Source organism: Helicoverpa zea, chromosome 5, assembly GCF_022581195.2.
Source record: "Helicoverpa zea isolate HzStark_Cry1AcR chromosome 5, ilHelZeax1.1, whole genome shotgun sequence".
NCBI classification, from domain to species: domain Eukaryota; kingdom Metazoa; phylum Arthropoda; class Insecta; order Lepidoptera; family Noctuidae; genus Helicoverpa; species Helicoverpa zea.
Window position 1 is genome coordinate 9,500,829 of NC_061456.1, and position 27,400 is coordinate 9,528,228.

Sequence of the window (27,400 nt, forward strand, 5' to 3'; positions counted from 1 at the left end):
TATTTTCTGTTGCCATGGCAACAAACAAATAAAAGCTTAATTTTATTGTTCTTAATTTAAAATAACAAGTATCTCACCAGTTATCTCAGTCTTCTTTGGTTTCATGAGCTGCCCCATCATGGACATGATATCCTGTCCGCCCTGAGGCTTGGCGTTGGCACAGTCCAAGTCATGCAGTGTCACGTCCTGGACTACTTCCTTCTTTTTGTGAACTTCGCCTTTTGGTAGTGGAACATATTCTTCAGCCTACAATGCATTATTAGGATTAATTACTGGAATTATTTGAAAAATGATAATTTTATAAAGGTATTTCCTTTGGCAGCTGGTTGCGAGTGCATAATGGAGAAACATCAAACATAGGAGATAATATTCAGATCTTAGATCATCACCAAACAGTAACCATCTTATCCCCCTTGATATAGCCAATTTTTTTTTCTAATTTTAAACATTTCTGTTTAAAATTGCTTTGCTATTATAGTCAGCTTACAATTTTATCAAAACAACAATAGCACTGTTGCGAGCCATTTACCTCAAGATCAAACTCGGTGGCAAAAGTATCACTTCTTCCCTGCCTCTTGACAGCACCAGAGTTGGCCTCAATGTAGATAACATCACCGACTTCCACCTTCTCCTTCTGCAGTGATTCATAAATGGTGGGGTCCAACTTCAGCGACTTCGTGCCTTTGGCTGTCTTCAGCCCAATGATAACATGAGACACTGTCTTGCCATAACCTGAACAAATGATCATAATGAACACAATGTCATCATAAAATCCAATATATATAATATAATTAGTAGAATGTCCTCGCTTCGCTTCGATAACCTCTAAAATTATTAGTGTTTCTCTACTATATTATGCCTGTATTATACACATAAAAAAACGCATGAAAATCGGTTGCGGATTTAAGCATACAAAGGGATATAGGGACAGAAAAAGTGACTTTGTTTTATATTGTGTAGTAATGTGAAAGGAAACAAATGAAGCAAGCATTTTTTTTATCTGCAAAAGAGCAAAATCTTTACAATAAAGTGATATTCATTTCACATTTTAATTAAAATACATACCTCCAGCTGCATTTTCGGTTTCTACAGGTGTGAGTTCAGTGACTTCTCCCTCATAAACTTCTTTGGTCTCACGGATACGTAGGCCTATGGCACGCCGGAAATTCTCCATAAGCACCTCAGTTTTCTTAATTTCAGTACTGTAGACTTCACTGCCTACCATTGGGCAAAATGGCACCTGTAGATTTGAATAATCATTTATAAACAAAGAAATCAATATCACCTATTCTTAGGATTAAGGTACTAATCTTTGTTTTATTTTGCTTTTCTTTTCAGCTGTTCAAGATTCAAATGGTGAATATTAAATAAGCAGGTTGACATTTTTTCTATATCATTTCTAAATAAGTTCTATTGATTGTATTAACAATACTCACTTTAGTACCCAGGTCCTGTGCTATAGCTAAAGCAATCGCAGTTTTGCCTGTCCCCGGTGGCCCAGCCAGCAGCAAGGCTCGGCCAGCCATCTTCTTGCTCCTGATCATGTCCACTACTATTCCTGCAGCCTAAACATATTTATACTATATATGTATTCAGTTCTTATGTTTAAAATATTTAGGGAAATACTTGGTCAGTGTATTTGCTAAGGGGTGTGAAATTAAATATGAGTGTCATGTTTTCAGAAAACGATAATGATTATCAATTAAGGCAACAGTTTTCTCCATTTAATATTACATCCTAATGAGCATAGAAGCATTTACAGGACATCTTATCCAGATATCCACCAAAGCGACCATAAATTCTATTGAAGTAACACTCCATGGTAACCAAAAAACATAACCTTAAAGTTAGATCGATATTGCAGAAACATCTAGATTATTCAAATATATATGAAGTAATTTGATAGATTGAATAAAGATACTGCTCTAATTAGAAAATTAACTAAGAAAATATACCTCTCTCGCAGATTCTTGCCCCACGAGACCGGCTGCCATTTGAATAGGAACTCCATTTTCATCCAAGCCTAATCCTTTTATATGACTGTGTGCTGATATTCTTTGGGTTTTAGCGGTACTTTTCACTTCCTCAATCTTCATCTTGTATATCTATGTAGTATTCGTGTGAAGTAAAAGAATAAAGAAATTAATCGTTGTGCACGGCACCGCACCACAAACCACAACAAACTACACTGATGAATGAATGAAATGAACTATTATGATAACAATGAAAATTATGAATGTCAATGTCTAGGGCGGGCGGGGCGGACCTTTTTCTCTTTCGTGGGCGGACCACTGAACCGGCGGCAATAGTGTCTTTATGTAAAATACTAAATACTAGCCGCTTTCCCGCGATTTCACCCGTTGCCCGCACCGGGATAAAATATAGCCTATGTTACTCGCAGATAATATAGCTTTCTAATGGTGAAAGAATATTTAAAATCGGTCCAGTAGTTTTTGAGTTTATCCATTACAACCAAACAAACAAACAAAATGTACATGACTTTTAATCTTGATAAATGCTCAAAAATATACGCTTAAAAATATATAAAAATGTCTCATGCTTAAGAATTTTGAAGTGCATACATTTATCAAATCGTAAATCCATTCAAGGCGGGATCTGCATAAAATGGAACCTAAAAATTTCTACAGCTGACCTGTCAGCGTCAGCCATTGGATTATTTTGGATTATTTGGATTCTAAAAAATATTGCACGTACTTTTAATACGATAAGAGTATTACTGTTTTTTAGTATTTTAAGTTGAAATCATGGTAAAGTTTGTCTTATGTAGATTCTGTAAATAAATCTATAATGTATATAATGAAGTAAAGTTTGTGCGCTCGTAAAGTTAAGCTTGGTGCAGAAGTGCAGTAAGTATAAGACAGCTGAAATGGAGTATTCAGCTCAGAATTTAGAATATGCAGTGTCTGTATTCTACAATGGAGAGCAAAGCGAAAGGGCAAAGGCCCACGCGTGGCTTACAACTGCGCAAAGAGTCCCAGAAGCTTGGAATTTCGTGTGGGAATTACTGCAACCCAGCAAGGTAATAAGCCGAATTATGTTGAATGATTAGTTGTTTCTTAAGAGTCAATCCTAGTATGATATTTTATTTAACTTTTTTACTAACTGTCAACTGCCAAAGAACCTGTGAAGATTTTATACATGTAGCTGTATTTGAAGGAACCAAAAACATAAATAAATTGCAAGGATATCATTTTACTTCTGCGTTCAAACAAATGATACTTATATTTTTTACATCAGGGCACAGAGATTCAGTTCTATGCTGCAACAACACTGCACACTAAGATCCTGCGCTGCTGGAATGAGGTGCCACCGGAGAGTTACGAGGAGTTGAAGGATAAATTACTGCAGGCTGTATTCACGTACTCCAAGGGCCCCAAGATTGTTACTAACAGATTATGTATCAGTGTAAGTTATAATTTTAAAACGAGATATATAGAAAAAAACTATTTTTATTAAATTTCAGCACTGTTCTTTAGATTTGAAATTTAAAAAGTAGCCAACTTTCAGGTTTGTGTAATTTGCGAGTACATATTGATGAAATAGAACAAAGAACTGCCATTACTATAGAAAAATTATTAAATTACTTTTGATACTGAAAAAAAAAACTTTATCTATCTTTGTTTCAGTTGGCAGCATTTATCCTTCAGCAAGGCACAGTGGACCTGGCTACAATATTAAGGCCACTGTCTACTGTAGAAAATACCACACTATTATTAGAAGTTTTAACTGTGATACCTGAAGAAGTAAGTACATAATGATTATATCAGTAAGATTGTAAACAATTGATTTTCCAAAATTATATTAAGGGTGCATGCTATAGGGTGCATGTTAACATGCGCAAGTGACAAGATTATGTGGGTGGGTAATTTGCTTAGTACATGCCTGAGTCGCTGGACCCGCACCTTTTTTAAATATATGTGGCTCAAAATGCGCAAGCCACTTGCACCATATAGATGCACCCTAAGTATAAGATATGGTAATTTTGAACCATAAATTAAATTATTACTGGAATTGTAATGTTTCCTTCTACAGTATAACAGCATGACAATGGGTTCAGCATTGAGGAGCAGGAACCGCACCGCTCTGCAGCAGGCTTGCCCGGCTGTTTTAGATGATATGCTCCGATGTTTACAAACTGTATACAAGTAAGTACATATTATGTAAATCACAAGATATAATGTTATAAAGCTGAAGAGTTTGTTTGTTTGTTTGAACGCGCTAATCTCAGGAACTACTGGTCCGATTTGAAAATTTCTTTCAGTGTTAGATAGCCCATTTATCGAGGAAGGCTATAGGCTACGTTTTATCCCGGTACGGGAAGTAGTTCCCACGGGATACAGGTGAAACCGCATGCAGAAGCTAGTTCATGATATTGGACATCCTATAGTTATTAAGCTGTAGTAGCTTTTGAATTAAATGCTTGCAATATAATAAGACCTTGATATTTATTATATTTTCAACCCTTTTCTAGGTAAAACTTATTTAAAATTACAAGTGTAGCATTGCATTGACCATAAGAATGATAGGAATCGAATTTACAATATGCTTAAGCTCCAGACAGTTTTAAATCAAACCAACTCTGGTGGACTCGTAAACATAGTAAGCCAGTGTACCCTTATCAAAAATATATTTGGCTATCTTTTGATTATTATTCTGTACTTTATTCCCTCCAGTACGGAGTACACCAAAGAGCCTCCATCCGAGCAGACAGTGCAGTCCTGGGTGACGGCAGCTACTTGCGCTTGCAGCTGGCTCACACTAGGAGGGGAGGATGCGGCCGAACACGCATCAGGAGCCCTACCTGATAGAATGCCCCTCTGTCGTGCGTTGTTGGCCGTTGTGCAACTGTTGTATACGTGAGTACAGCTATATAATTCTCCCCAATACAGTGAAAGACGTAGTGTAAATGTAAGGCCAATGTGCAGACATTGATGCGAATAAACATTAACTCATGTCATGTCAGAGCCTTCAATAATGAGGTATTGAGGAAGAAGTAGTCTTCCCCAAAGTTAATGAATAAATTATCTATTACATATACTTGAAGTATTTGCAAAATAATTTTTTTGATGTTATGATTCATGTTTGATAAATGCATAATTATTTGTCTTTTTCCTTATTATGTATGATCTTATTTGTAAACTATCGGGACGCGATACGATGTATAAAGGTACGACACCTTTCTCTTCACCCGTCGTTTCGGCCGAATTACTCCGACCGTGGTCACGGGTGGACTGATGATTTTAAAACCTTCTTGTATGACCAGATGGAATCCAGCAGTAAGCGACACGCCGCTGGACGCGTGTGAAGCGTGTTTATCAGCTGTGCGTGCAGCGGGAGGGACGACGGCGGCATCACACTACCCCGCCTCAGCGCTGCAGCTGCTGAGCGATCTAGCGGCACTGGCAGCGCCTCTCATGGCAAGAGACAACGTGCCCAACTCCATCAATGAGGTAATGCCGTCCGAATAGATTAAGGGTCGCATCCTACCATCAAAAAAGATTGTGGGCACGTCCTTCCGATATGGGTGATTTACATAAATTAAATTCAGGTATATCAGGCAGTGCATAAGGAAGTTTACAGGGGAAGCACATAAAGTATAGGTATAGGGAGATTACATAACGGAGTATGTTAACACCATATATTTGTTTCTCGCCCCAGGAGCTACTAGCAGCACTTATAACCTGCTGCGTCTCCCTGGGCGAGTGCCACGCTCACGCACTAGTGCAGGCGGCGGAGGGGGACAACGTGGAGGGGTCGGGGGGAGCGAGGCAGCTTATCGAGCTGGTATTAGCAGCTCAGGCGGCGCCCGGACACTATCCGCTGCATGAGACGAGGTCTAACCTCACGTTCGGCTTCTGGTATACTATACAGGTGAGAGCATTTTACCCTAGCCGGGACTGCGGGATTGGTGAACATGGTGGATTTTAGTCAGTAAGAGGCATAGATATAATATTACTAAACAAGATTGCGCACGCTCAAAATATATATTTACGAAAATGAACTCTATTCTAACGCAATAAGGTACTAAATTGGTTGCATAATACACAGAGGCAAATCCGAGCCAAGAGGGATAGTTCGAACGGAGGCTGTTTGTCTCTTTCTAACACCTTGCCAGCATAAAAAAAAATGTTGTGATCAAAAGTTTTGTCTTCCCAAAAACAATTGAATCACTTATATTTTTATCTTATTTTAACAATTGTAAGTCAACAAATTAATAACAATCGCATTAATTTATTCGTATTTATTATTAAAACATAAACAACATAAATTTTTATTTTGCTTTTTTTTATTTTCTAGCGGTAACCCTGAACATTCTTGGCGCGTAATCAGCATTTAAAATTTTGTTTATATTTTTTTGTATTAAATCAATTTAAACTATTAAAATGGTGAAAAAGTGTTGCGTTTCTACTTGCAAAAGTGAATCCTATGGTGGTTGCAATATATCGTTCCACAGGTTAGCTAATAATAACATTTTCGTAAACCAAACAACTAGGGTGCCCATGAATTCTTGTAACGAGTCAAAATATGGATGATGGATTTTAAAACTGTTGTACTATTGTTATAGCTTCCCAAAAAATGAAGAAAGGCGACATAAATGGCTCAGCAGTCTATATATGAAGTAGAAATACAAAAAAAACAGTCTTCACTTCGAATCTTCCTGCTTTTATACTGCTAATTTCCGCTAATTATTAAAAGCCTTTATTAGTATCTTAAGGTCACAAACTGCGTAAGTTAAAACTTCAATACTAATCTGTGTTTAATAATCTTAGCAAATTCGGATTTGTCTCACATAGCTTAATCTCATAGTCACCCTATTAGAAAGGGACAGACAGCCTCCGTACTAGCTGTTTCACTCGGCTCGTTTTTTGGGTTTATATGCGCAGTCCTGTTTACTAATATTATGTCTATGGTAAGAGGTCACGCTGCACCCAGCGGGAGGAATCATCTGATGATTTCGCGCCAAAAAATAATAGTAGATCATTTACTCTTATTGAAAGTTCTCCCCAATATTTTTATGTCGTCACGAACATTGCTCGAGTGACTGCCCAGAAACCATTCTAGGTATCGGCGAGTGATACAGTGGGGGAGGGGGGACGTAGACAATGATACCTTTAACTGGAAGACTCTTTCTAATGACTAAATATTTTATATGAAGTCCATTTATTTTTAAAGCCCAACATTATTATGAAATGCTGATTTATACATATTCATTTCTTTCACCCAGGATGAAATACTAAACCTAATGGATAGAACGCACGACATCCACCCAGTATGGCGGGAGGTATTCTCTCGTCTCCTAGCAACGCTGGTCACCAAGTCTTCCGCGCCCAATGACGTCACGCTTTCCAAAGATGATCTCGAGTTGTTAAGGTGTTATCGACAGGATATCGCTGATACTGTGGTTAGTGGCTACTATATTGATTACTATGTTATAGTGACAATGTAAAAAAACCCTATAAAAAGCAAAAAATAACTTTAAACACTACGTAAGTACCAACTAAAGCATGTCAGACTAAACTAAATGTTGTCGTGTCGGGGGACCGCTCTAATTTATTAGCCTAACGTTAGAAGTAATTATATACTACTACATTATATATACTACTTATAACTTTGTATATAATTGTGTTTACATACGTGTTTTTTTATACGAATGTTAGGTAGGTAATTAGGTAGGTGTCATTTGATTTATGTAAGTATTTTTAAAGGTAAAAAGCGGTCCCCCGACACGTCAAAATTTAGTTTAGTCTGACATGCTTTAGTTGGTACTTACGTAGTGTTTAAAGTTATTTTTTGCTTTTTATAGGGTTTAATTGCGTAGTTTTTTGGGTCGGGGGTTTTTTTAAATTTATAATTTAATTTTATTTCACGCTTTTTGAAGGAGCTCCTTAATTTTTCCTTCTTTCATTTAATTTGATCTCGGCCAAAGGAAGCTGTTTAACAATCCTCATGACAAACTGGCTCTGGGAGAATTGCACAGATTGAGAAACAATAAAGACTAACCTTTGGTCATACTAGATTTTCAGCAAAAATATAAATCGGTTTATCCGTTTCATTCCGGCATTCCAGGGTTTCATCCGTCACATCCCATTTCCAGCATCAGGTTCTCGTCAATTAGAAACATGAAGAGGACTCGTCAAGACAAATTCAACGAGCCCAAACTCGATGCGTTTACTAAAAGGCAGTTCAGGGTTACGTCTCCTATCTTCGTGCCCTAACAGCAGACCAGCTCAGTGGTTCCAGAAGACATTAGTGTTTCAAATTTCAGATCCCACTTATGCTTGCAAGTAACTGAGCGTGTAACATTCCTATCACAGCGAGCTGATGACCTTGAAGACCTGAACCGATTTTCACCAAATATAGCTAAGAACACTCCCGAATGACATTTCTTTCAAACAAAAAAAACCGCATTACAATCGGATCATCCGTTTGGGAGCTACGATGCCACATACACACACACACACACACAGACACGTCAAACTTATAACACCCCGTCGTTTTTGCGTCGGGGGTTAATAAAAAGGTTTTTGTTATAACCGAAGTGGAGAACATAACTATTGAAGTTTAGATTAAGAATGTTTGGTATCAATTAGTTGCCATTTATACTTGTAGAAATGTGCCTTAATGCATATTCTAATCCATATATTTCATGTGCTGCTTTCTTCATCTCCGATATCAATATTTGTGGTTTGACTTGATTTTGATCACAAAATTTAAAACATTTTTCAAAATAGCGTGGGCTTTGCTGTAATCGTTTGTATTTGATAGGACGAGGCCAATACAGACTGTCTACAGACCCTAAAGTGTTTTGTTTTTTGGCCTCCTAAATGTTGTGGGATCCTAAATGTATGCCATGATGATTGGAAATTTAAACACTCTTACGTTGCAGATGTACTGCTACGGCGTCCTAGGCGAGTGGTGCTGGACGACGGTAGAAGCCGCGTACTCCGCGGCGACCAATGAGAGTGGTCGAGAGGCGGCGCTTCACGTGTTCGCGGCTCTGGCCGACGCCGCCCCCGCGCAGCGAGCCCCGCCCCCTCTCGTGGCGCTCATACATCACGCTCTCAATGTAGCACATACTTCCACTAACAAACGTATGCTCAACACCGCGCTGGATTGTCTTGGTAAGTTCTATAACATGATATAAGAAACCTCGAGTAAGGAGAAACGTAAAAAATACTAAAGTTACTACCACTTTTAATCACTCATTTTAAGACTTCGATTTTGAAATAAATAAATAAATTATTATAATTGAAATAAACCACCTTCTAAAGTGCTATCATTGTGTCAGCATGATTCATGCGTGCCGGATTGCCGCACTGGTAGTCTCGGGTTCAATTCCCGGTACGGTCAACATTTGTGTGATGAGCATGCTTGTCGTACAACAGTCTAATAATTAACCATTACCTAACCGATCGTGTATGGCGTCGCGATATTTATTAATTCAATCACTATTTGTGATAAGACAGTGTTCAACTAAACAGTAATTCCTTGTACCAGGTGGTTACGCGTCCTGGGTGAGCTCAGTGAGCGAGGCCCGCGAGCTGGGCCGCGCCTGCGTCCGCGCAGCCGGCGCCGCGTTGCCGCGCTGCCCGCCCGCCGCGGCGCTGGCGCTGCGCAAGCTAGCGGCTGACTGCAGTGCCCCGGCTGCGGCGTTAGCGCCTGATATTGTGCAGGCCGCTCAGGTAGGAGGAGATATATTTTTTTTAAATAAGGGAAATCAAAAATTTACTTGACTACTACCCCTTATGAACTCCCTTATATACTACTCCTATAATCCCCTTGTATCCTCTTTGATGCACTACCCTTATATACTGCCTTTTGTACCTAATCTTTTAATATACTCACTCTCTTCCTACGTCTCCTTATGTACGATCAGGGTCAAAAGTAATTGAAAAAATCAATAGGTATTTTAAAAGTACCTAACAACGCCAAAGGAACAACACAAACGCCAAAACTTACCATCCGAGAATCAAAAAAGGTTGATGAATACTCTAGTAAAGTTAAATTTCATTCCACTATTTTCAACCTGACTATGTCTACCCCTACATACTTCTCCTTTATTTAAATATTTGAGAGCTTGATCCGCCCCTTCAACAACAACAGTCTGCGTCAGGACCGCCGTCACAAATCACCGATCCTGTCGAAATACATATAGAGAGTTGCTACCTAATTGCTACCAGCTACCATTAGTTGCTACCAATTGCTACCCTCGTGGTTTTGAAGATATTCAGCATCCTAAGGTGACAGCCATTCTGATATCAGGATGGCTGTCACTTTTCCCAGTGTGAAGAAACGGCGCAAAAGTATTGAGTTTTTTTTTTTCTCCCAGAGTTGCATTTTTAATCTATTTTTGTTAGGTGTAAAAACTCATTTTTTTAATATCTTTTTATCCACGGATTCGATGTGGTCTAAAATTTAATTCTGGAGCAATTAGGTAGCAACTCTGGGTGAAAAAAAAACTCAATACTTTTGCGCCGTTTCTTCACACTGGGAAAAGTGACAGCCATCCTGATATCAGAATGGCTGTCACCTTAGGATGCTGAATATCTTCAAAACCGCGAGGGTGGCAATTGGTAGCAACTAATGGTAGCTGGTAGCAATTAGGTAGCAACTCTCTATATGTATTTCGAGAGGATCTGTGATTTGTGACGGCAGCCCTGATGCAGACCAACAGCAGTGTAACACATTTATCATCCAAATAAAACTACCTATTTATTCAATTATTTATCAGACATTCGAGAGCAGCGCGGGTCGGTCAGACGCGTGGGTGCGGCGCCAGCTAGTCGCGGCGGCGGGCGCGGCGCTCGCGGCTGCCGAGCCTGATGCGGCCGGACCTTTACTAAGACCTCTCGCACACTCGCTCAGAGACGACCTGGCTACACAGGTACTCTTTACTCATACTTTTATCTCTTTAAAATGTAATAAAGAAGCTCGCAATCTCGTGTTTAAATCTCGCAATCTAAATTTGACTTTGTCGACCCATATCTTCTGTAGGAGCCCTAACGGGACTTTATAAATAAAACTGTGCGGACTGTATAACATAGGCTTTTAATGCCGTAAAAATTACAATGGTCAATCACACAACCGAAAACATGTAAGTGCCCGTGGTCAAGCGCGTCGCAGGGAGAAGTGAAGGGAGCGCGGCCGCGGGCTCGCCAGCCGGGGCAGCCCCCGCCCCGGCCTCCGCAGCACTCCCTTCGGTCGCCATCGCGGTTGCTCGCTGAGGTGCGCCGACACTTCGCTAAAGTTGATTTACATAAAAAATACTTTCTAATGGCACATCGCACGTTCTAGGCATATCTTCATACAATTTTGGCCGTTGCGCTTTGTGCGTGGTTTGCAGTGCACAGTGTAAGTGAACAAAGCGGTGTGTTCCAGGGCTCAGCAGGGTCCGGCGACAGCAAGTCCCGCGCGGCTGGCGCGGCGGAGTGTTGCGCCGCACTGCTGGCCGCGCTGGCGCCGCAGTCGGTGCTGGCCGCCGCGCTGTTCCGCACTATAGCACCCGCGCTACCGCCTTATGCTAACGATCCTGCACTAGTGGAGGTGAGTGTTACCCAGGGCTCAGCAAGCTCCGGCGACACCAAGTCCCGCGCTCTTCAGAACTAAGTATCGCGCCCACGTTACCACCTTCACAAGGCCGTATTACATGAACTGTGAATGAATAGATAAGCGGGTGATATTGTCATAAATGTTACCGCTAGAATGACATTAAAGGGAGCTCCTATAAAACAAACGTGATTTTTGGCCGCTTTATAGATAATGGTACGGATCCGTTCCCGCGAGTTCGACTCGCACTACGCCAGTTTTTTCAATGGTCGATGGATCTTCACTTATGAGGGTCTCAAATTCCTGTTAAAAATATAAAAAATTTGATACAACTTATTTCGAACGTTGTCTAATTTTCCCATAGCCAATGTTCTACATACTGAGACAGACAGTGTCGTCTCTGATCGACGACTGCATGCCGCTAGTGTCGGACATCGCTCAGCTGATCGTAGCCGGCTTCAACACATATCCCTGCGCTTCGGGACTTGATGTCGTTAAACTGGTAAGTTACTTCAATTTTATGAATGAATGTACTAAAATATTTACGTTCTAACGTTTTAAATAGGAACTCAAAGCAGAATTGTATATTTTGGTAATGAAAATGGAATAAATGTTAAAAAACGAACAGCCATATTTGAATTAGACCTCATTGATTCTGACAATGAATATGCTTTCATATTTTAGGACTCAATATGAATTTGAATGATTTTGAACAATACCCTTTTTTTTAATTGCACCATCATGACATCAAATGAAATAAACATTTTTTTTGTACAACTGAATCTCCCACTTCATACATTTTTGAACGCTTACGTTACGTTATCAATCAATATTTAGTTTGTTTCATCAAAACACTTTATTACCTGCGTAGGTGGTACTAGCTCTAGGCAGCGAGTGGTCAGACGCCCGCGCTCTCCTGCAAGCAAGCGTCTCCGCTAGCGTACGGGCTCTGGCCCCCGACCCCTCCGCCCGGCCAGACCTTACCGAGGGACTCTTCACGCTACTGCAGGCCGTCACTAAGAAGAAACCCCAGTTTGTCGACTGGTTGGAAGATCTGCTGCCGGATTTAGTCGAATTAGGTGACTGTTTGTTTTGATTAAGTGATTTCCTACAGTTTTACTTGTTTCCAGATTTTCCAAAGGCCCACTACTTTCTTAGCAGATTTCATCTCAGTGTTTGAATCTCACTTGTTATTTTCAATTTTTATTCTATTCTTGACTCTATTCTTGACGAAGCTTAAATTATAAAATACATAGCAGTTGTCAACATGATAGCTGTGTTTATATTCACTTTTGACCACATTTTGGTTGAAATTGCTGACTCGAACAAATCTCACAATCTCAAGTGTTTCCTTCCTAAGTTTATTTTGCCAACTAGTTTGTTTTTTTCTTCAGACCAAAAGTTTTAAAACTTAACTGCTAAATACAATTATCATTTAGTATTTAATGTATATTTTTTGTATGTCAGCATGCGGCTGCGTCCGCATGTGGGAGGTGGCCGGTTCTCGTGCAGCATGCGGCTGGCTGTCGGCGCTGGCGGCGCAGCGGCCGCTGTGTCTGCAGCCACGAGCCCCCGCGCTCACTGCCGCCGCACTCTCCTGCATCGGTAACTATGCACCACATATTGTGTATCAGCATGCGGCTGGCTGTCGGCGCTGGCGGCGCAGCGGCCGCTGTGTCTGCAGCCACGAGCCCCCGCGCTCACTGCCGCCGCACTCTCCTGCATCGGTAACTATGCACCACATATTGTGTATCAGCATGCGGCTGGCTGTCGGCGCTGGCGGCGCAGCGGCCGCTGTGTCTGCAGCCACGAGCCCCCGCGCTCACTGCCGCCGCACTCTCCTGCATCGGTAACTATACGGCCACATAACTTCTACTCCAATATCAGTCTTGAAGCTGCTTTACGACTGAAACGTCACTCAATGTTAAGTCAGGATTTAATATTTCAGAGTAAGCCTTTTGCCTGAAAAGGCGTAAAATCAGGCGGGCACTTATGTGCCTCTCATTCTCATGGTACTTTTTTGTGCTTGCCAAATCGGATTTAAAATATTCTGAATCTACATTTTTGTGCCGGGAAACACACCATGCACATTAAAGATATATGAGTGATACCATCATTAACACGAAACTACTTATACAGGAGGAGCAACCCCCCGCAACCAGATCGAGCCGCTAGCGGAACTCCTGCTGTCGCTGAACCGCGCGTCGTGGCGGGACGCGGAGCTGGCGGGCTGGCTGCGGGCGGCGCTGGCGGCGCCGGGCTTCCCCACGCCGCATGCCACCGACCCGCACAAGCACAAGTTCATACAGGCTGTTGTTAAGTACGTAGCATTTTTTAATTGTCGTCTCAATCAGACTAAGGTTGTCTGATCATTATTATTTTGGTTTTAAACGTTCGTTTTCTCAGGTTTTAATTTAAACCTGGTATTTTTAGGATCTTACGGGCTTAAAGCCAAAGTGAGATCCTAATACTAATACTATTGGGTTTGGGAAGTTTGCTGGTTGTTCTGTACTGCATTAAAATTATTGTCTAAATCAAGTTGCAAAAATTTTCTAACTATACGGCATGTGTTGAGGATAGCTGCTTTTGCTTTATTACTTCTAAAATCAAAAGTGAAAAAATTGGCGTACTTACCTAATAAAGCAGGTACAATATGTATCTATCTGACAATATACAGGGTTACTGGTAAGTAGACCGCATCCTTTCAGGAGGTGATAGTACTGGTCAATACGGACAAATTTGACCCTGGGATATACTGGGCAAAAGTTAACCCGTTTCAAGATAATCGAATTTTAAGATCGATTCTTTACAAGTCGTCTAGGTACACGTATACATTTTTATTACTAGTTAAAAGTCTCGTTTTTGCGAGTTTTTGTGTATTTTGTGGCTTTTTGGATAGCTAGACAAATGTAGATGTTTTTTAAGTATTCTGCACAAAAAAATGAAGAGTAATATTTTTGAGAAAATATCTACTAAAAAAGTAATTGCTGTTCGCTATAATTTCCTCTGTGATTTGTACAGTTTTATGGTTTGTTATTATGAAATGATTCATCTTCTATCCAAAAACACACAAAAGTCCACAAAAACGAGACTTTTGACTAATAATGAAAATTTATACGTGTACCTAGACGACCGATCTTGAAATTCGATTATCTTGAAACGGGTTAACTTTTGCCCAGTGTATCCCAGGGTCAAATTTGTCCGTATTGACCTATACTATCACCTCCTGAAAGGATGCGGTCTACTTACCAGTAACCCTGTATATCCAATGTTACTCGGGGATAGTCTAGCTTTCCGGCAGTGAACGAATTTTTCATATCGGTTCAGTAGTTTCGGGGGTTTAAGAGAACATAGATATAATGTGAACAGCTAGAGAAAAAATCTATGTGGAAGACGGTCTCACAGTGCCCTTTGGTGCAGTTTGACCAACACTAAAATACTTATACGACTTTACATTTGAAATTGTCAAGATTTATTCTATGTCCTGATATTTTTGTTATCAGGGAGAAGAGCAGTAAGCGACGGTTGCTAGAGACGGTGCAAGAGTTCTCTCTAGTCTGCCGCGGCCTCGTGGACACAGAGTACGCGAGACAGACTCTCGCCTCCAAGCAACTAGTGGCGTGAACACAACATATCTAAACGTTGAATATCAACCTCGCCCCTACAGGGACACTACTAACAAACTGTTATACACACATCATTGTTATGTTTTCCTATCGCTTATAAATCACTTAATGAAATAATTTTATTGCAAAACTACATCAGTAGGGTATTTAATAATATTGTAAAAACTTTACATTGTAAATAATTCATGAAATCGTGATATCATCTGTATATAGCCGTAAGGATGTCTTTTTAGAGATCTAAAGTAAATAAAAATAGCAAAAAATATTTCTTGGCTTTATTTTTAAAATATTTTATGAAGAACACTAAATTAATATTACAACTTACACTAACGATTTAGGGACTACGCACGCTTATTCAGCTCTATTCACGTTTCGCTGAACGATTTTGGTCACACTTATACAGTTTTACTTCTATCTTCCGCGTACAGCGGCGTAAGAGTGTTATCTCCGCTAAAATGCTTCTATCTACTACGTACGGAATACGCTGCGAAGACGGTCAGCTTCTCAAATAAATGCGGAAAGCGAATGGATGCGTACGCATCTTCATATAAAACCGTTGTTTTCTATGGACATAAGCTGAATAGAGCTGATTAAGTGTGAGTAGTCCCTTATAAATTAAGTTTAAACGTATAGTATTAAATTTGTAGATCAAAACATAACATGGAAATGCCTTACAACAATGATTTATTTATTATCATATAGAACTCGGAGCTGAAGTTAGTATAAACCTACTCTTACATGACTATGGTTGCCAAGTAAAAAATATTTGGAAAGGCGGATGAATTTTGAAAGTTATAGTTTTTACATAGGAAGATTTTGTCATGGACAGTGTGCATTGTTATTATTCTCCTCATCATAACATAAATTCGAAAGTCTAAGAAAGTTTAGCCGGACAAAGGTGTAAAAAGCCAAAACTGACCGGCTAAATAGTAAAAGTCTGGCAACCCTAACATGGCTAATATTATCTGATAGAACCGTATAAATACCAACACTGAGCGTTCTACGACTACACGAATAAGATCTTAATATTTACTAGGCGTTGTATACGTAGGGCATTATCACTAGGTTCCAATAAGAGCACGTCTGATATAGAATTTAAATCCAAGCCGAGCGATGAGCTATTTCCAACGAACAGTGGCGGACTAGGACCTTCAGGGGTCCGGGGCAAGATTTACAAGCTTCATGATTTGATTCCTTCCCTCTGTTAGTCCTCTACTGCCAAGAAACACAATACATATTTTGTTGGACCTCTTGAGACAAGATACTGTGAAAAGACAACTTGTAAGGTCTTCCTCGTAACGACAACATTTAATCAGAGAGTTTAACTACTGACATCTTGCTGAATCCTTGTAATAAACAACAAAGTATAATGAGTTTTAAATAGAATGCGATAGTACAGATTCAAAGTTTTTACACAAAAGTTTCACTTTGTTGAGCAGTTCACTTAAACAACGCGGCTGCTTCATACAAATACATTCGAGAACATGCATATTCCGCCGTAATCGCAGCGTTTATAACTCTGCGCGATTGCACGAAAGTAGATCTATATTTTCTTCATACAGTTTAAGAATCGGAGTCATCTTTAGATTCCTGAGAGTTGGCGCTTTGACATTTGCCAATTTCGACATCGAAGTCCAAGAATTTGTCGGGCTCGCAGTGCCTGTTCTTGAAGCGAAGGAAGTTGAGCGCCTGGTCCAAGGTCAGGTGGAAGCAGTCCTGACGGCTCACATTCAAGGACGGACTCTCAAGGTCGCTGTGAGTGGCTCGCGCGTACTTCAGACTTCGAGAGTTGTGGTGACCTTCCACTGTGACCTGGCGTAACAAAACAAATGAAAATGTACTTCCAGACTTAAATTATTATTATCACACAAGCAACAATATATAAAAAGTGTTTCTTTTTCATAAACAATTATTATGTACCGTCAACTCCAAAGTACTACTACACATGCAGATCGTAAATTACAAAAAGTCAGAATTCACCACTCATCATTTTAAAAGTTCAAAAGTAAGCAAACACTTAGTAGGCAAAGTAGCTTAGCAACCAAAACTCCAAAATTATGTAGAACTGACCTCATAAGTATAATGCTTCGCCTTACGCTTGGGTCCAATATAAGCGACATACACAATGACGCCCCACGTGCGGATGTCGACGTCAACACGCAGATGGAAGAACTCGTCCAATGCCATGATGAGCCACGTGTCGTGCTGCTCCGAGTTCACCTTCATCGAGAACTTGTGCTTCCTGCCGATCTTCAGGATCGGGAGGTGCTTGCACTGAAATATAACAGGACAGGTAAAGTAGATGTGGAACGAAATAAATGCAGACCAGTTATGTAGCATACTGCTGAGTTAAATCTATAAGAAATCATAGTTAGCGTGGTTATGGTCACTCATTATGTCCATAAGTTGATATTATATGCACAAACCGTAATGAAGTGGATTGATAAATTCGATCGTGGCACCATGGTTCACGCGGATTCGAAGGGACGTACCATCAACTGCAACATCACAGTTATTCCTGACCTTCTAAAATGGTGGTGTTACCTGGAAGTGGTGAGCGAGATCATGATGTGGCAGCGGCGGATGGCGGGCGCAGGGCGGCGCGGGGCAGTGGTAGCGCCGCGCCGCGCACGACGCCTCGTGCGGCCCGCGCCGCCGCAGCCGCACCTCGCGCCCGCACCCGTGCCGGCACGGGTAACGCAACATCTCCGCCACCTTTAGATACAATTTACAAGTTTCTAGATCAGTGGCCATACAAAAAGAACGTGTTCATGGTAAAAGTTACATCCCGATTGTGTAGCATGTAACAGTATTGAGTATATTTTCTTAATTCACTTACTAATGGATTGTGTAAGAAACAAAGATCAGAGGGAAGGGAGGAAAGATGTTGGATTTGTAGAGACACTTTTGGCAGCGTTAGCAATAAGAGTAAGTAGATTAGCAAAATCAATACATAATTAATGATTCCCTCTCATTTAAAGTAATTATTTAAATGGCGTCACTAGAATTTAGAAGGTTCGAGGTGCACATAGAAACGTAACTGTACATACCCCCTCCATAGCTCTATTCCGCACCGACGAGAAGGTGGTCCGGCAGACGGGGCAGGAGGCGAGGCGCATGCGGCAGCGGCTGCACACGAGGTGGCCGCGGCGGCACTGCGAGATGGGCGGCTCCATCCACTCCAGGCACACCGGGCACTCCAGCAGACGGAGTAAACTCTGCAAGGCACTAGTGTCACTAAGGCGCCTACTACACACAAGTGTCCCCACTTACGGGCTTGTGCAAAATTACCAATTACTATATGATTATACTCATATTTGAATGTTTACAATTAGAATAGAGGACTAGATTTCAAAAAACTCTGCCATCAGGACTTGCTAGGTATTTAATTCTGCTGCCACTCGATAATAAGAAGATTAATGATTGTCAAACGCTCCAATACACACAAAACACTCACTTGGTTAAACTCTTGGACAGAATAGGGCTCTGCATTTTCTTCATTTGCTAAAATAAAAAAAGTCAGTAAGACATAATTAATTTTTACATAGACATGCTATAGGATGTAAATAAAATGATAAACTTATGTCAATAATTACACGGTTTTCCCAAGTGAACTTACTCTCCCTTTTCCTTTTAATGCCATGGAAGGGCGATTGTGGCTGAGCTGACTCAGCATTCTCATCAGAAGTTGTGGCCGCCTGCAAAGATACAACTGCACATGTTACTGTGTCGATAGAAATAATAACTTGACTTCAATCCGTTCAGCATAAACCCGAATTATAACTTTCACAATGGGGTAGAAGTTACGTCATATGACTTAAAATGACGCTTCACATAATATCATAGAATATTGGGAATTGGCCTGTCCGGGTAACTGGGTTGAGCAGGTCAGATAGGAAGTCGCTCCTTGTAAACTGGTACTCAGCTGCATCCGTTTAGACTGGAAGCCGACCCCAACATAGTTAGGAAAAGGTTCGGGAGACGATGAGATGATTAGGAACTGGTTTTAATTAATTATAGGCTACTTTTTATCGAAGTACTTGTTCCCACAGGATGCAGGTGAAACCGCTCGCAAAACTAAGCTAGTATTGTATACGTACGGCGTTATTCTCATTGCTAATATGCGGCTCCGGGGCATCAGACTCGACGTCCACAGTGGGCGCGGTGTCCGGCTCGTCCGGGGCGTCCACTTCCACTATCTCTTCTTCCAGCGAGATGGCGCCCGCTGAAGCGTCGTGAGTTGGCGCTGAAATGTGTATTGTGTTTATACGCGGTTGCAACTCTAGTTAATAATTAAACAGTATTATTTAGTCCTATGTAAATTTTAAGTAAAACTTATCGTATTTACGACAACACATGTGTGTATCACATGGACAGGATACATTTTGCAATAAATAAATAAATGCATTTTGTTAAGGGTTCCAGAACTGAGTTATTGACATTATGTACAACAGTTTAGTATAACAATTTCACACTAGCAAATTTTCAGTACGACATCACTCGGTCCGTAGGGTTGGTAGCAAGTAATTGACAATTGCCTACTGGTGCAAAAGACAACGTTGAAAACTGTTTGGTACGCGCGACAAAAATCCACCCGTGTGAAAGCGCTGTAATTGTTTATAATTGCCTGTTTAATATGTGTTTTAAATAGAGAATTTAGCAGATTAATTTCGATATACGTATAAATAAGTGTAACGTCAAAAATCATCAAATGACCCCTCCCGCTGTGGTTTAGCAGCGGTGAGGGAGTGTCAGACTCTTACTGACTAAAAACCGTCGTGTTCCGTCATAGGCCTTTTATGTACCAGGGCCGCGGTAACTGTTTCGAACAACCCGCAGCCCCGGCAGGCCTTGGCCCTACTGGGCCCCGCTGAATAAGTGTAATGTCTTCCATAATGTTAAATATTCAATAAATAATAAATAAATAGATAATATAGATAGATATAGCTTACTCTCAGCATGTTCTTCCTCGGCGTTATTGTCATCGTTCTGCTCAGCTGTAGCGGGTGTTTCCGACACTGCTTCCACATCTACAACCACCAAATTATTTTAACAATAAATAAAGCCATTTTTTCACTTACCACGAAAATAATATTAACTGTAATGCGAAGTGGTGAGACCGTGCCAATTGAGATAAAAACAATAGAAAAAAATATTTTAGCTTTTTAGCGAAGTTGCGAAGTTCCTTACGGACGTCAGTGCAAACGCAAACTGCTTGATACAATATATAGAGGTATGGGCGCCAGGGCAACCAACAACAGCTTGATACAATAATAAAGCTAGTTTCGGCCACGGCGGCTGTCCAATCATAATGGCGTCCACGGCCGATTTCGGCCACGGCGGCTGTTCTCATTTAAGGAGATCAGCCAGCTGCACAGGACATATTATAGTGCACGAGCATTTGCGCAGACACAGGTGCATTCCTTCACTCTCATAGCACGATGGGACGGCAATCCGACACAACCGGTAGAGATCAGGCGCAGGACCGACATTTACGTGCTCTCCGATGCACGGGTGAATCAATCACCAACTTCCAGACTACGGACTGTATTGTGAAAGTTTAAGAAAACCCACAAAGCGATTTCGGCCTGACCCGGGAATCGAACCCGAGACCTCGAGTACAGTAGCCGCGCTTGCGACCACTAGACCAACGATGTTCAATCATATAAGAAGATCAGTCAGCTCCGCAGGACGTATTAAACCTAGTGCAGAAGCACTTGCGCAGACTACACAGGTGCAGCCTCTATTCCTTCACTTTCTTAGCCGATGGGACGACAATCCTACACGACCTGAGAGATCAGGTGCAACAGTATACAGCTAGATACAATATAGAAGGACTCACCATCATCAGACTGGTCGACATTGACGTAGTGATGTGGCTCAGGTGCCGGCGGGCTGGTGTCGATGTCGGACGCGACGCCGGGCCGCGGCGCCCGGCAGCGACCTGATATAGCCTGCTCCGGGAGTATGTCCAGGTGGTAGCCTGATGCGTAATCTATGGAGATATCTTTGAGCCTGTTTGCCTTGTATATGTGATGGTTGATCGTGACATATGATAATTTGATGGGTCTTAAGAAATTATTGAATGATTAACATAAATATTGGCAACTGGCCGTATTCCTTTATAAATGAAATTGCCTGTTATAGCACACATTAAATATTCCTCTTAGTTGTGATACGATAGAGTGACCGCAAAAGTAAGGACCACAATTTTTATATAGGGGTAGTACCTAATGTTAAAATGCAACAAAAAAATTTGTTAACGAAACCAAGTAAAACGCTTTTACATATTTCCATATAGATCCCAAAATTACACATAAGAGCCCAAAATTCTTCTGTTTTTATTCAAGCAATCAGATCAATAACCAAGCCAATTTAACAGCTATATTATTTAAACAAAGAACACATACTTCTATGGGGGTATCTCATTGAGCTGCGTGGGAGCTGCGATCTGCTAGAGGTCGCCCGGGTCCTGGGGTTGGAAGCCGCGTCCGATGGCAGTGACGGCGTGAATAACGGACTGCGGGACGATCCCACGCTCACGGCCAAACCTGGGGTTAATTAATCACGATGACTAACAGTAGTTCATGTTGTAATACCTTATTTTGGACTATAAACCAATGACATGTATGAGCCTTAAGAAAGTCTTCGTAAGACAATAACATACACGAAATTCGGCACTGTAAAGGAGGTCTTTGTTTTGGCAGTTTCAAATGATTTGTGGAGCTTTTCTGGTAGGAATATTGTTATTGATAATTTGAATTTATACAGTACATTTAGTTCGTTCTCGTCGTACAACAACCATCGTACTCGTCGATGAGGCGTCAATTCGTCTTATGCAATAGTTTGGTACTAAGTTCGCCGTGGGGCTCCAATACAACCGGTAAGTTGTCGCTTATATTATCTATACTAATATTATAAAGCTGAAGAGTTTGTTTGTTTGTTTGTTTGAACGCGCTAATCTCAGGAACTACTGGTCCGATTTGAAAATTTCTTTCAGTGTTAGATAGCCCATTTATTGAGGAAGCCTATAGGCTACTTTTTATCCCGGTACGGGAAGTAGTTCCCACGGGATGCGGGTGAAACCGCTGGCAGAAGCTAGTTCTATATAAATAGGAAGTAATAAAAATACTAACGCCTCGTAGCAGGATGCGTGTTAGAAGGACCCTTGTACGTGAGGTTATGCAAGCTTCTCGTGAGCTTCTTGAAGGCGAGGATGCGGCGTATGTCTGTCGCAGACGTGGACGGCCGGTCGCTGCGGCGCGAATCCCGGGCTTCCGACCGCGGCGGCCCCGACGGCGGGGATAGCATCGTTAGAGGCACTTCGCACAGCCTGGGCCTTTCAACAAAACAGTCAAATAGTTTTCACAAAGGCCCAAGTTCACCAACCACTTAAAACCATCCTTGACTTTTAAAATTGCACATGAAAATTCATATTAAACAGTTGTTTTAAAGATACTGATGTTTATGCTGTTAGTGAACTTGGGCCTATGTTACTTTATTTATGGCAATAAAACAATTTAAAACACTGCTAGTGCTAATAATATAATTCATTGTAGATCACTTTGAATAACTTTTACATACTGAAACTCATTATTACCGTGTGACTGGAGTATTGGAAGGTCTTGGAGTGTTATTGATGATTGACCAGAACAGAGCTCTGTCCATCTTAGCCTGCTGCTTCCTTACGGTCGCAGGCGAAGAAGGCGTTTGTTGTGAACCTACAAATAAAAGATTAAACATGAAAGTTGCATGAAAGCTATATTATCACAAACATTGTTAGTAAATGATGTATTTGAAGTCTACTATGAGCTGTACATAAAATATTATTATTTATGGAAAATAAGCTAAATTAGTGAATACCCACCGGTTGCATGCTCAGGCTGGCTGGCACTCTGCTCTCTCCACCACGTATCATCTAAAGATGATCAATCAAACAACCAATGAACACAATCCATTCATCATATCAAAGTTGAAGAAAATCTTTTATATAAGATTCTGGACACAATAGCTAGGAAATAAATGAAACAAAAAAAAAGATGAGGAGTTAGTAATCACTGTGTTAATTATATAAGACTAGCTTTCCGCCCGCGGCTTCGCCCGCGTGGAATTCGGTTCACCCCTCCCGCTGTGGGTTAGCAGCGGTGAGGGAGTGTCAGACTCTTACTGACTAAAATCGTCGTGTTCCGTCCTAGGCCTTTTATATACCAGGGCCGCGGTACCTCTTTCGAACAACCCGCAGCCGCGGCTGGCCCTGGCGCTACTGGGCCCCACTGATTTCAAAACAGACTAATTCGCGGCGAACCTTAACACCACGATACAGAAAAGCACAACGCCATCTATCGAGCTATCGGGAAGCTCGCGATTGAACAATGAGCTACAGGTTAAAGCGCGAGATATCATTGCACTTCTTACGTATCTTAAAAAAAACAACGTCACCACGTTTTAAAAAGCTATCATTCCACTTCTTATGTATTTTAAAAACACATCGTTACCACGTTTTAAAAACACCCACCGCCATCTATCGCATACCTCAAGAACGAAATAACTTAACTAATACTTATACCAATTAGTAATTCGTTGAATTATAGTTAATTCAGGATAAGTAGATGTAAAAAAAACAGTTAAGACGATAAAACAAATCGTACGTCATCCCTCGGGAATTCCTCATTTTCGAGGATTCATTATCGTATCATTTAGCTTCTAAATTTATATGTTCATATTCGTTTGCAATATATAAGTAGATGTAAAAAAAAACAGTTTAGACGATTAAACAAATTGTACATCATCCCTCGGGAATTCCTCATTTTCGGGGATTCATTATCGTATCATTTAGCTTCTAAATTTACATGTTTATATTCGTTTGCAATATATTACCTTGTTTTAAACGACACACAGCGCCATCTACAATCCATCCATCAAGCAAACAATATTTTTGTTTTCCCTCGGGAATATCTATTTTTTTCGGGATAAAAAGTACCCTATTATTTAATCCGGACTTCTAACTTTACGTCTGCAAAATTTCAAAGCAATCGGTTCAGTAGTTACGGCGTGAAAGCGGAACAAACAAACAAACAAACAAACAAACTCACTTTCCGATTTATAATATTAGTAAGGATGATACACTTTAACCACAAATGATACAAAATTAATAACAAATAATGAAATTAGTCATAAAGAAATAACAATTTATTAGTAAAGGTAACATCAGGTGTACGAAAATAATCTTGAATAAGGTTCTTCATGCACAAGGCTGTGCAAATCTTTGATACACAATGATTTTGGACTACTGTTATTAATACAAACCAAACTCTCTTTTAGTATGAACAACCTTAGAGTATTTTTAAAATTAATGTGCATGGTACCTGTATTGGTTAAATTAATACTTTATAACAGCAAACTCAAATTTTTATGCTCCACTAAAACTGATAGGTAATAAAAGTTTGAAGTAGGCCCTTATATGTCTGCAATATCAGAGCTCTTAATTAAATAATAAGCCAATTTTGATGCAGCTTTTTCATTAAAAAATCTTAGAACATATTCCACTAAGTTATTAATGGCTGTTACTGTGAAATACCTAAAAATCATTGCAAGTAACTTCTCTCCTATTTGGCAAAATCAATTTGCTTTTTACTTTAAATCACCACCGCTAGAGTAATTGAACATGCATAATAATTATTTAGTTAAGGCAAGTATAATATTTACCACTAGCAGTGCTTGTTCCTGGCATATCAGCAACACTGGGCCGGGGCTCATCTGATTGCCTCCTCACTACCTGCACAGGCTGTAAGGCACTACTGTCCTCTTCATCTAGAATTAAAAAAAAAAGTGTAGGTACCTCCATAAAAATATAATAGAAAGACTTCCTTTTTGTAAGCTTTTATTCTGTTGTTTTTTGGCTTTTGTGATTTAAATTTTCTTACTTTTTTTAGACCATCTTTTATTCATTATTTTAATTAACCACCTTCCAATAGAGAAGTGAATTATAAAATAACCAAAAATATTAATATCAAATTCAAAAGTGGGTACTTCTGCCGGATGAACAACAAAAGAAAACACACACTTTTTCTTAACCCTATTTGTATATTTCAAGAGAAAAGGTACATATATAACTTGCTCTCATTACTAAAACCATTTTTTCCACATAGCAACAGAGGCCAGATTTTTATCTTTTTATTCCCTTACCCACATTTTGATAAAAATATTGGTATAAAATTGTATTAATACACAAGTATACAACATTTCGTGGATATAGATAGCTTTGTTAACAAGGCTGTACATGAGTAGCTACCTACAACGTAGTTACTCAAGCAACATCGCAAAGGTACTCTGTACACAAACAATTTCATAGCAAATACAACAAGATCAATATATTCCACTAACAATATAAAAATATTGTGTATGCAATCCAATTATTTGAATAACACACATTTATTTGTTCAAAATCTAAATTACCATTCTGGATTTGTTGATCAATGCCAATGAAGGTACCTACAACACTTGTTTTTATTGTGACCATTACTGTACCTGAGCTCCATGGGTACTCCGATATCCCCAACGATTTCTTCAAACTCTCTTTTCTGCTACCCATTTTAAATTGTAATTTCAATAAGTATTAGCACAAATTCATGATCATGTAACTAATGTCTTAAACATTATTGCCTTTCACACAAAATAATACAGTAGCACGGTCTGAGAACACGATAGACAATAGAATGACACTGACTCAACACTATAATATATTGACATCTACGTGAACTGACATCTGATTTTGACAAACCTAGCCTAGCGATTTTTCTTTCTTTACTTTCTTGAGTACATTATTTAAAAATAAACTAAATAGTAATTTTAATTTCGTGCTTAGAGGCTTATGAATCTGACTTCAATGTAACAAAGAGTCATCTTTATATCGAATCTAAAGGACAATGCTATTCTTTGTATGGAAGTTGGGCTCAAGAGTTGCCCACAGTAACTGCATAGTGTATTATGTTCCATAGGCTTATAATAGGTCCCAGACCGAAATATTTCGAAATCTATCCCGGGAGTCCTGAGAAAAACTGGTTTGACTCTTATTCAATATTACGAAAAACATCCTTACGAACTCTTAACTATTCCACTTTTATTACCTTAATTGAAATGCATTATAATATTAATCGACAAATACGAGGTATTGAACGAGAATTTTTTTTACCGACTTCAAAAAATGGAGGAGTTTCTCACTCAGTTCGTTTGTATTCTTTTTACGTAAGTACGTGCATATTAACTCCGTCGTTTACCAACCGATATAAACAATCATTTTATTGTTTGAAAGGATTTACTTTCCAAATAGTTCCTTTGTTATTCGGTCCAGGGTCTGGTGATAGAAACCTTAAAACAATAGGGAACTCTCGGAAATTGTAAGCACATATCGAATAAAAACTTGTCATTCGGGTATATGTCTCCGACACCACAAAACTGTGGAGGTTAAGACCTGACCTGCCGATGGAGACGACAGTGAGACGAGGGAACTCCTCAACGGTAACTATTTACTACCTCGTGTTCGAGCTTATTTAATTCGTCCTGATAAGATTTTTCCATTGCCATTACGGATATTAGTTGCATGACGCTACACGAACTTAGGACTGATTGTAGTAGATAGAGACTGAAAAGCAAGAGAAGCAACAATTACCTTTAAACGTCTATTTCTGTTATTTTATCCTGTTAACAGTGAAACCACTAACTATCTGAATGTTATTTCAAGAAAAGAAGGTTGTTAGGTTTGTGGCTGCTTAAAATGGCTAGCTAACAATGGCTGGCTAACATTAGAACCGGTTTTTCTCTTGACCTCTGGGACCGATTTCAAAAATATTTGGAGTCCGTCTTAAGAGTGAAGTAAAGAACCTATTCTAACCATTCCCACTACTGGGCAAATGGCTTGGGCTTTATAAAGTGACTGTTCAAGTTTAACATTATAACCGGTTTTTTTCGGGACCTCTGGGACCGATTTCCAAAATATTTGGATTTCGTGTTAACAGTGCAGTAAAGAACCTATTTCGACCACTTTCACTACTGGGCAAATGGCTCAGGCTTTGTTAAGTGACTATCTATGGAGAACATTTGAACCGGTTCTTCTCGGGACCTCTGGGACCGATTTCAAAAATATTTGGATTCCGTCTTAAGAGTGAAGTAAAGAACCTATTCTAACCATTCCCACTACTGGGCAAATG

The 27,400-nt window shown here is 40.0% G+C and overlaps 3 protein-coding genes across 4 annotated transcripts in view; 1 reads left to right on the forward strand and 2 right to left on the reverse strand.

Moving 5' to 3' along the window:
- Positions 1-2,211, reverse strand: part of LOC124630436 (ruvB-like helicase 1) — a 4,451-nt gene extending 2,240 nt beyond the window's left edge. Inside the window, exons 1-5 of the mRNA XM_047164341.1 lie at positions 1,956-2,211; positions 1,437-1,565; positions 1,066-1,240; positions 530-732; positions 78-246 (exon numbers count right to left, since the gene is read on the reverse strand). Of these exons, the coding sequence (XP_047020297.1) occupies positions 78-246; positions 530-732; positions 1,066-1,240; positions 1,437-1,565; positions 1,956-2,096 (817 nt within the window). The 5' untranslated portion in view covers positions 2,097-2,211. The remainder of the gene's footprint in view (positions 1-77; positions 247-529; positions 733-1,065; positions 1,241-1,436; positions 1,566-1,955) is intronic.
- Positions 2,212-2,685: 474 nt separating this feature from the next.
- On the forward strand, positions 2,686-15,459 carry LOC124630288 (importin-13). The gene is made up of 17 exons (XM_047164109.1): positions 2,686-3,040; positions 3,259-3,426; positions 3,648-3,764; positions 4,054-4,166; positions 4,695-4,877; positions 5,285-5,471; positions 5,680-5,892; positions 7,247-7,423; positions 8,909-9,143; positions 9,520-9,704; positions 10,754-10,906; positions 11,401-11,565; positions 11,933-12,070; positions 12,440-12,647; positions 13,036-13,173; positions 13,708-13,888; positions 15,072-15,459. Exons 1-17 carry the CDS (start codon positions 2,888-2,890, stop codon positions 15,190-15,192), a joined length of 2,835 nt encoding a protein of 944 aa, XP_047020065.1. The 5' UTR covers positions 2,686-2,887; the 3' UTR covers positions 15,193-15,459.
- LOC124630289 lies at positions 15,456-25,906 on the reverse strand. Of its 2 annotated transcripts, XM_047164110.1 has the most exons (15): positions 25,722-25,906; positions 24,900-25,004; positions 23,062-23,112; positions 22,795-22,915; positions 22,331-22,533; positions 21,605-21,745; positions 21,037-21,189; positions 20,147-20,224; positions 19,295-19,440; positions 18,814-18,892; positions 18,652-18,698; positions 18,245-18,412; positions 17,739-17,909; positions 17,265-17,468; positions 15,456-17,006 (listed from the first exon to the last, which is right to left on the reverse strand). In XM_047164110.1, exons 1-15 carry the CDS (start codon positions 25,783-25,785, stop codon positions 16,758-16,760), a joined length of 1,980 nt encoding a protein of 659 aa, XP_047020066.1. In that variant the 5' UTR covers positions 25,786-25,906; the 3' UTR covers positions 15,456-16,757. The 2 variants fall into 2 exon arrangements, with proteins under 2 accessions (XP_047020066.1, XP_047020067.1); XM_047164111.1 differs by lacking the exon at positions 23,062-23,112.
- Between the last annotated feature and the right edge of the window lie 1,494 nt (positions 25,907-27,400).